This window comes from Acanthaster planci, linkage group LG19 (assembly GCF_054643075.1).
Source record: "Acanthaster planci isolate LZ-2023a linkage group LG19, COTS_SCS, whole genome shotgun sequence".
Classification (NCBI taxonomy): domain Eukaryota; kingdom Metazoa; phylum Echinodermata; class Asteroidea; order Valvatida; family Acanthasteridae; genus Acanthaster; species Acanthaster planci.
In genome coordinates, this window is record NC_141795.1 from 7,516,341 (window position 1) to 7,526,370 (window position 10,030).

The 10,030-nt window shown below is 41.5% G+C and overlaps 1 protein-coding gene across 1 annotated transcript; it reads left to right on the forward strand.

The window, feature by feature from the left end:
- The first annotated feature begins 1,246 nt into the window (after positions 1 to 1,246).
- LOC110977539 (uncharacterized) lies at positions 1,247 to 9,316 on the forward strand. Its single transcript, XM_022231778.2, has 3 exons — positions 1,247 to 1,449; positions 3,011 to 3,159; positions 7,661 to 9,316. The coding sequence occupies exons 1-3, from the start codon at positions 1,357 to 1,359 to the stop codon at positions 7,845 to 7,847; spliced, it is 429 nt and encodes a 142-aa protein (XP_022087470.2). The 5' UTR covers positions 1,247 to 1,356; the 3' UTR covers positions 7,848 to 9,316.
- The last annotated feature ends 714 nt before the right edge of the window (positions 9,317 to 10,030 follow it).

Sequence of the window (10,030 nt, forward strand, 5' to 3'; positions counted from 1 at the left end):
ACAGAGACTTGCATTGGTGAGTGCATATGAAGCAAGATATGAGACAGAGTCGCCCCCCTACTTTGTGGTTGTCATTGTTTCACTGGAATCTGAGGACTTTTTTTCAGACATCTGGGGGACGTGTTAGGTAACAATACTCTAGAGTGAGAATTGGGATTGGACATGTTGGGGGAGACCCCTCCCGGTGTCATTTCTTGCTGTATATAGGTGAGTGGGCCCCTGTTCTAAAGAAAGGTTTTGTGAATGAATTAAATTTGCCGTTTACATTGGGGAGGGGGTGTAGGCATCCTCCCCAGGATTTCCTTGGGGTGGGGGGCACTCAATAGAAACCATTAAAGAGGGCGGACCCATAGGGCTAACGGGGGCCATCTGTCCCTCTCCCCCATAAAAGGGAGTCATTTTTTCTCTAAAAATAATATGAGATACAGTAGGTGATTTTACTCTTTTCCTTCCCAAAGCATGTAAAAAATCTAAAAGTAGCCTCACCCCCAGGAAGTCCATGAAAGGTTATATGAAAGCGTTTCCAAATTGTTTTGACATCCCCAAAGGGTAATCCCCTCCCACAAACAAATTTGGGTCTGGATCCGCCCTTGGCCGGGGAGGGGTCAATAATTCGGGCGATTCACAATAGTGCGGGGGGGGGGGTAAGCATTCCCCTTCGTGACGCGTATGCAAAATACATGTCATCCATCTTGGACTCTTATTTTGTCCTCGCGCACCTGCTTTCCTCTATGGACCACACCCTTTGTTCCCAGCTTTTCAATTGACTCCTTTACTTTCTGGTCAATATGGAAAACAAACGACCACGCACTCATCGCCATCGTCTGAATAATATCTCATTTGGGTGGAGGAAAACAAATTGAATGCTGGTTAATGACTGGTTAGCACCTTCAAGTTATTGTTGGAGGAGATTCACAAAACTAAGCTGTGGCCCCCCTCCGCACCAGCAGCTGCCCCATGCACGCGATGCCCACCTTTGCGAGGATCGACTGCCCACTCAGAGCAAGTGCGCCCTCCATCGAATTCCACTTTAATTAATATAACGTGTACTTTAGGACCAATGCAAAGTTTCATAACTTTCCACTTTCAAATATATTTTTCTGATTTGATTCATAATTATTGAATGTGAAATGTTATTTTATTGCTTTCCTTAATTTTCTTTATATTATTTCTTCTAATTAAATCAAATTAGTTTATCACGTAGTGCACGTTCAAAATAGTTTAAGCGTTGCCATAGAGAAGGTCGCCGACCTTTAAAGTTAAGAAACTTCATTGTCGTCAAGTGGCGGGTTGAACTGGTGGACTCTCATATTTTGAGAATTTTTCCTCATCAAGATTGAAGGAAAATTCTTCAAGATGAGTCAAATGGCATACCATTGGGAAGCGAGATTCAGACAGCGTCAGGTGGACAAGGCACACGCTGCTAAGCTGCTAGAGGCCGAAAAACTAGTGAGTGTGTTCGCGGCGTTCTTTGCCTTCCTTTCTAACTTCTAAGTTCTATTGCTCTGTGACGCCCTCTGTGACTTGGCTACCTGTCTGGCAGGCTGAAGCTTAGAGTAATTGCCTTAGGCCTGTTACTGTTAGGCTAGGCTTCGAGAGCGACTTTGCTTTGATGTCATGTCGGCCTCCTTACTTTTAAATTGTAACCCTATATTTTTGTCACCGTAGCTAGTAAACGAGTAAGCAGTTTGCAACAGTTTCTGTGTTGTATACTCTTCCGGAATAATTTAGCACAGTACTCAGCTAGCCCCACAAATAGGGCTGTAGTGGCTCTCTTTTACAATCTGTCTCTTAAGTCTTATGTGTCACCATCACAGCCCTACTTCAAGGCATGTCTTAAAATACCTGAAATCCAAACTGCAGGATTGTCACAAACTTTGAATCCTAATATCTTCCGAAATGAAAATGACTCGACAATTTTACTTACACCAGCATATTCCTCAGAGTTTAGACTTTCATACGAGCACCCTAAAGCTTTCCAAAATCATAAATTTTCCGATGTATGGCGCCTTGAATAACCCAGCCTGTAGTATTACATGCCGACCACGGGCGGCGCCATTTTGAAACATGGAAGCAGCACTTCTTACGTCGGATTTCAAGGCACAAGGCAGACGAACAAGGAACCGGTGAAATTGAATTTGAATAACATTAATATGCATGTTACTGTATCATGCTCCACACACGTGCTGTGGGCGGACTGTACACTAGCAAAGTGTGCGTGCAACTTATTTCTAGGCAATACTGTGACAACATGAATTATGCATCTACGGCACCTGTTGGGTGCCTTGACTTCTGATGCACGAAGCACTGCCTTCATTTTTTGAAGATGGCGCTGCCGGTGGTCAGCATGTAATACTTCAGGCCGGGTTTTTCAAGGCACCATACATCGGAAAATTTACGATTTTGGAAAGCTTTAGGGTGCTCGTATGAAAGTCCAAACTCTGAGGAATGTGCTGATGTAGGTAAAACTGTCGAGTCATTCTCATTTCGGAAGATATTAGGGTTCAAAGTTTGTGACAATCCTGCAGTTTGGATTTCAGGTGTTTGAAGTAGGACTGTGGTGACGACAGAGAAGAGACAGATTGTAAAAGAGAGCCACTACAGCCCAATTTGTGGGGCTAGTACTCAGCATGCTTGATTGAGCAAGTGGCATGATCAGTTGAGTGACAATTCAATTTCAGTGTGTTTTTGTTTAAAGGGTGGTCAAGATCAGTTTGGGAAGGACTATACCATTAGAATTATGGGGCTGATTTTGCCGCCATCTTGGAGAAGTGTAGGCCTAGCCTCTTGATTATTAGAGGTAGAAAGAACGTATGCGTGTTTCATTGTCAGACGTTTCAGCGCCAACTTTGAAGAGTTATTGGTCCTGCTGAATGGGAAATGAAATAATCGAACTTGGAGCTTGCATGTATCATGTTAAATACTTCCGTGCCATGATTTCCAGTTTTATTTCTGCTGTAATTGAGTGCCTCAAATAACTATATTTGATTTGCCCGGATACATTTTACAGGCAGAAGCAGAAAGACTGAGGTCTGAGTTGGCGGCAAAACAGGCCTACGAGAAACAGCAAGAGGAAGATAATCGCAAAAAAGCCCTCCAAAAGCAGATCCAGTCGAGAGACAAGAGCGGTATCAAGAACTCCTACAGGGAGCGTGAGCAGTGAGTGTCTCTCAGGAGAGTGTCTGTTACTAACCCATGCAGCTGCTAGCTTCTCTCTTTTTTACGTCTCCACTGTTGAAGGTCCTAATCATAGAGCTGTGATTAAAGTGCTGGAGTGCCTAACTCACTTTGCAAAGTGAAAGCTGCTTGACGCATCTACCTCCAGATCTTGGACAGCTTTTGTATGACTGTTTGCGTATCTTCATCTGCATTCTGAAACGATGCGTCAACAAAATTGATGAGCCAAAAATCTGAATGCACAATGAGAAATGGTCCTTCGTAAACAACACAAATGCAAGTGCACATTCATGGCAGGTGAATTTTGCTGAGAGACTGTTTCATGCGTCCTATTAATACGTGTAATTAGAAAGTGTGGTCAGTGTGGTCTACGAACGCATGTGAATGCTAATGATGTTCTAAGGCCAAACAAAAAAATAGTTGTGGATCCAAAAAAATTAGCTCAGATGATGGTCTGCATTGGGGGGGTTCATATATTTTAAGAGGTACTAAATCAGTGTCAGATTAATACTGTACATGTGCATGTCAATATTACATATCAGCACTGTGAGTTTGTTGAAATACAAACACAGCCGTCCATCTCATGTGAAAAAACTGAAAACAATACAGTGTACAGCACGATGTACACAAAATTAGGCTTTGGGCAAGGCATCATAAGTTTTTATATTTTATCGATTTGTTGACTAAAAAGATCTATGTTCTGCATGATTTTCTAGGTTTGGTCGGTTAACCGGAAACACAGCTTTTTTTTTTGTTTGGCCTAATACCGACTTAGGCTCGGAAGACTCATTTTAAATCTTCCAACCAACCAACGTATTATGTCCCCTTTGAACATTTTTGTTCATAAAACCGGAAACTTTAGCGATCAAAGATGTTAGCTCTGACGACAGCAAACATGAAAATTCCATGAGAAATGTCAACCTCTGCACTTGTAGTGTCCACTGCACGTATCATGACTCCCTCATTGTATCACTTCCTCCAAGAGTTTGCCAAACCTTGGATTTGTCCGCGGGGTCAAAATCAGGCATCACTCTGATCCCCTGGCTTCTGACACTCCAGCTTTATCATTCACCATCGGAACATAGAATTGCCCAAAAAGTAATCCTGAAAAATGGTTCCAGGAAAGAGATTAAGTCAGAACTAAGCCAGTGTTTGGTTTTTGCCTCCAACACATGCTTGTGCATTTTCAATGAGCGAGTTCGGTATTCCAACAGAGCCCAATACGAGGCTATCGGGATCAGCCACACGCGTACGTGATAGTCCTATCAGCACAGCCATACGCTGACTCGCGTGCATGCGTTGTTCCCAAAGACGGCTTTTTGAAGTACTGAACAGGCTCATTTGAAACCAATCCTATTGTTTTACCATCTCACTCATTTTATCGCCCTAGTCATAGGTTTGATCTGTGACCATCATTCTAACTCAGAAAATTATTGTCATCATCACCATGACATTATTAACAACTAACTTTTTCAGACTTGCCTTTTGTTGATTGTCATTGAAAAGTACCTCTTTGAAAAAACCCACCAAGACACTTGACATGTAATGAGCTGCTATTTTGGGGAACAAACCAAGGTGGCAATCAAAGGTGCGTCCAGAACCAAATTTTTTGGAGGGCCATATTTATTTATTTTTTTTGGGGGGGGCCAAAAGTTTCCAAATCTATTTGTGTAACTTTTTGTGGCCTTTCTGAGGGGGGAGGCTACAAATATGTATGTTTTGGGACTTTTTACACGCTTTTTGAAGAGAGGGGAATGAACTAGACAAACAAGGAGAAGAAATCTCTTTTTCCTCATTGCTTTTCCAAAAAAAAGTGTGGAACCTTTTTTGTGGGGGATGGCCCTCGTTGGGCCCCTCTGACATGTCTGAATACCTCCTAGGTGGCAGTTCTAAATTGAGTTTGAATCCTGAAACTTCCAGAGGTGTGACCTGAGTAGGAGGAAATTTCTCAGCTTTTCAGCTGATTTTGGCTTCTTTTGTTTTGGATTTCAGCTTGTTTTCCTCACTGGACATGTACAAAAGTATAGGATATTCTCCCGGTTCAGCTTCTTTGTGCCTTTTTCAGCTGTTTTCAGTTTTTTTATCATTGATCAATGTCATCCCTGATTCAAGAAGAGGTTTGAAAGATGATCAGGGGTGATCCATAATACAGTGCACCGCCTAGACAGTGGCATGGAGAGCCCATTTTTTTCAAGTTTACTGTCAACAAAAGTATGGTCTCCTTGCCGTGATTTGCATTTGGGCATACATCGGAAGACAACTTGGGGAAACATTTGACAGATGGAGACATTCCGTGCAATAGAAAGAAAAAAAAACGGATCAATTGAAACTGCAACTCAAAACTTCACTGACGAACCTCCTTCTCCGACAAACAAACATTTAAAATAATTCAAGCTCCCCGCCTACAGCCAGTGTCAACCATTTCCCACAGTGCACAGTGAAAAATGGCCTTTCCATGACAACCTCTTGGTGGCGCACGGTATCGCGAATGGCCCATATTGAAAGACAACCACTCCCACTGTAGCTCCCCACATGCTTTCTACACCTTCATTCCACCCCCCGACACTGCATTCTGGCTCACTCAATTACACTCACTCTTTCCTTTCCCCTCCTCCCCTCTTTTTTCTTTTTGTTTTATCCCCGTAGGCCAACGTCGACCAATCGGACGTACCATTACAAGCAAGGAAACAAAACACTAACAGTGGAGATGTAACAATGTCTCGAGACGTTTTCAAGTAAAAGGAAGAAAATATTAAAGTGTATAGAAAGATTTTCAAAATGTGCTTTACCCACGCCTCACTGAATAGTAATTGAAAGATCACCCACAGTTCCCTAAAGATCCTGTTTTAGCTAAGAACATCCATAATCATTTATATTTTATATTTGAATTTTGCTTTTAAATTTCTGTCATGATGTTTGGAGATTGTAAAATGCTATTTTGATTGATAACGTTGCTGGTCATTGTGCCTAGGCATAATTAAAACGAAGGGTTTTTTTTCAAATTACCAATGTGGATGACCTTGGAGTTGTTGAAAACTTCCAAGCCAAAACAAGGTGGTTATGTACATTTGAAGGAGTTCCTTTACCTGTCACTGATGATAAAATCCTATTTGGCATTAATGGTTGTCAGAGACATGCAGCGATATGTAACAGAAAAATGACAATCATTGATATAATCTATAGTGAATGATCTCAAAGGTCTAAGGACATCAAATTAAATTCTGTAAATAAGAGTTCTAAAAATGTCCTTGAGAATTATAAATCAAACAGCTCTTTGATATTCTTGCAAACAGATAATATGGATTGCCATCCTGCTACTGATTTGTATGAACGATTTATTGAGTTTTAATGCAATACAAATCCTTAATCTGTAAAATTAATTAGTTTATGTTTAATATTGTGTGGTCTTTTTTCACATTTAGTTTTGTATTTTGTTTTTAGTGTAAATTAAAATTAATATATTAAATGACTATATATTTCTAAAGTTGTGTAAATGCTTTCCAAAGAAAGTTTAGTTTTCTGTTTAAAATGAAGATCCTAGATACATTTCACGGTGTGCGTCGGCATTTGGCATGCCTGTAAAATCTCCTTCAGTGGTCCTCGTAATTTCTTAACTTCTGTGTGAGTTTAAAGGACAAAGATTACAGAACTATTGCAAACAGATGTTAGTCTGAATATTGTATCGATTAATCATCTATTCAGTCATCTCTCTCTTGTAATTTGTGGCTGATTTTTATCCCTGCCGCAACTTGTTTGAGTTCGTCACTCTTGTGGTCCCCCCTCACTGCCAACTTAATGTAAAGCGTGAAAGCTCGAGCCAAGCCGTTTACACCTGTGTTTGCCTTACATGATCACTTTTCCCACAAAACATTCCATGAGTTTGCACAACCATTCACATCACCCCTGCTTTGCCATCACGACCGCGCTGGTGAGTGCTCTTCCAGTGTTATCTTTTTCTTGACTGGGATTTTTTTGGGTGGACAGGTCCTTTCTCATTTCTCGTGACTCTCTTACCTCGCTTCAACACTCATCATCTTTCCTTGGCGTTGCTGGAGGCAATTAACATGGATCAAGGGAGCCACCATAACCAAATTAAGCTTTAACTGCTAATATCATGGCTAATTGCATTGGCTCAAGTAAGCTCTCTCCGTTCAATGAAAGTAAGTAGCCGTGCAAAAGTTGCAGTCGCTGCCACGAAGCCTCGAAGATTCCTTTTTTTTGCCCATGCATGCATTGCAAAATAAACTCCTAATCATACATTTAATATGTTTATTGCTTTAAAAAAATGTGCGGCATGTGAGCATAAGGTCACCGCACTAATGATTTACATTTCTGGTTTCGGATTACTTTCGTAATTTCATACTTTCATCAGGGGTCATATCAACCGCTTGCTTGAACGGCACAGTTATAGACCTATAAATGCATCATTTGCAACAAATTCATTCCCCGCCCCTTTTTGTTCCCCTCCCTGAATGCCGCTCAGGCAACTACAGCGGCTACTGCAGGAGCAACGCTGGCACAACAGCATGATCGCCAAGATGGAGAAAGAGGATAAGGCGCAGTTGCACAGCGACGCTTTGCGGGATCACTACAGCAAGTCCAAGGTCCTGCGAGACCACGGTCTGTACCGAGGGGACCCGTCGTTCTTTGTGGATGCCGAATATTCTTGAAAGGCACTCAGGAGACTTCTGCACAATTTGCATCAGTGGGAGGCACGACCAGAAATCCACAGGATGTGACTGTTTACTTGAGAGCTCTCCAGATTCCAAAGAGTGAAATTTTGCTCTATTGAAACGAAAAAAAAAACACAAACCACTCATTCTTACTGAAAATGGGGATAAGCTGAATTGGGGTAAAATCTCTCACACTAGTACAAGGGCAGATCCCCCATGAGCCTGAAGCATTCTTTTAAAAAAATATCATACGGCAAATTTTGGGGCCTATTCCGTTTCAAAAGCCTGCAAAAAGATGGTAGACGCCAAATAAATCTTCAACCCTACGAAAGGCCGCAAAAGATTACCTGAATAAATTTCCAAAGTTTTCTCCCCAAAAGAAGTTTGCACCCCCATGAAAATTAAAATATGTGGCGCTGGATCCTTCCATGCACCAGTTGGTCAAGATTTCACTTACGTATCTACTTGGAGACTCCTTTCAGAACCCTCCCAACCAAAGCATAGAGAATTTTTCAGTCTAAATCATCAGGTCCCTAGTTTTACTCTCTGGAATGAAAGAGCTCACTTATAATTACGGCAGAACCGATTGTTAAGGATTATTCATTATGCCTTGGCAGGTGTGATGCTGTTTTTTAAACATTGATACATGTTAGGTCTGTTTTCTCACAGTTGCAAATAAAAGCACTGCATAATGCCTGAAGCAAGTTTGCAGCGTAGATGTACTAAGTAAATACACCACTAGTGTCAACGTTAGTACTCAATGTTGATGTTTTTTGACGAATGCCACTGCTTTAACACCTAAATTTTGTACATTCTCAAGGAGATTTTTTCCTTAATCGCTGCAGTGTGCCTGTTATTTGGGGGGTACCTCTCATGAAGATGATAATATTTTGAATGTTTCACATATGTTGTAAGTTTTGTAAATTACCATGTCTTTTTTGCTGAAGAATTTTACAAAGGGGCTTTAAATAAACTCTGTTTTATGAAGACTTGCTTGTGGTTAGGTGTGCTGAAGTTATGGGGTGGTTGCCAAAAAATTTCTTAGAAAGACAGGTTTTTAAACTTTATTTTAGGGGCATTTTAAAGTCATGGTTATTGTTAATGGAATGGGCTCGTCAGTATAAAGTGTAGGTCCATTTTATGCTGTAAAGAGGGGCTGTAATTTCATGTGACTGATGAACTGATTTGTGATTTGGTTTGTCCTACTGGAAATGGCTTGAAACTAATGAAATTAATTTGTTTAATTCAATAAATGAGGGTTTATGTCAGTTGACACTCTTCCATTCTTATTGTTAGTTTAGACATGGAGGTATAGCATGAACATGATGAACCATGCGTGAACGAACACTTTCACTTCTTAATTTGAACAGTTTTTGTCATTCAGATAGTTGCCTTTCAAGTGTGGACATTCAGGTAGTTTTGCAGGGTTTCTGTCCAAAAGAGTATGTTTGCCCTCGATTTTCAAATTTTGTGAAGGGTGTTTTATTTCTGTGTATTGATCATTTCCCTGTCTTGATTTTCTTCTGAGTTTTGTTTGACTTCCCAAGATACCCAAGATGGTTTGCTAAAAATAAAGAGCTCGTGAGTCGTGCCACAATACGGGCGTTTCACAATAATGCGCCCCAAGAGTTTTCAACGCGTGGGCCAATTACAGTGCGCGAAATATGTCGACCCAATGGTGTTTGGAAAGGGTCGACAGATTTTGCGCCCTGTGATTGGTAAGCACATCGCAAACTCTTTGAGGCGCACTATTAGGAATCGCCCGTGTTTACCCCGGGTCCGGCTCGATAACCGTTAAAAATGAGGAGGTTGCTGGTGGGTCAATTAGAAGGTCGTTTTTTCCCCTGGAATCCAGCGTTACTTCCTTGGAAGAAAAGATTTTTCCCTCGCCCTGCCCAAAAATGTCCGTACGCCGCTGCCTAGTTCCGAATTTTTTAACAGGCGCGGCGCGTTGTGCCAAAAGTTCGCTAGACGAAAAATACTAACTCAGTAACCTACCAACAGAGGGCAGCACACTAGAACCACTGGTTGGCTGATTGATCGATCTCGATAACCATCAGTCAACGTGAGGGCTTCGTCACGATTGCACTGAGTGAAGCCCCAAAAGTTTCTCAACTTGGAGGTCGGATGATAGGGCCGTCCAATCCAGGCTATAGAGGAGGTCGGCAATTGCACAGTAG

Bases quoted from the DNA above. Each gene is read 5' to 3' on its own strand.
- LOC110977539 (XM_022231778.2), top strand. From the start codon at position 1,357: ATGAGTCAAATGGCATACCATTGGGAAGCGAGATTCAGACAGCGTCAG. The intron at 1,450-3,010 runs GTGAGTGTGTTC...TACATTTTACAG, and splicing joins TGCTAGAGGCCGAAAAACTA to GCAGAAGCAGAAAGACTGAG. The intron at 3,160-7,660 runs GTGAGTGTCTCT...AATGCCGCTCAG, and splicing joins TCCTACAGGGAGCGTGAGCA to GCAACTACAGCGGCTACTGC.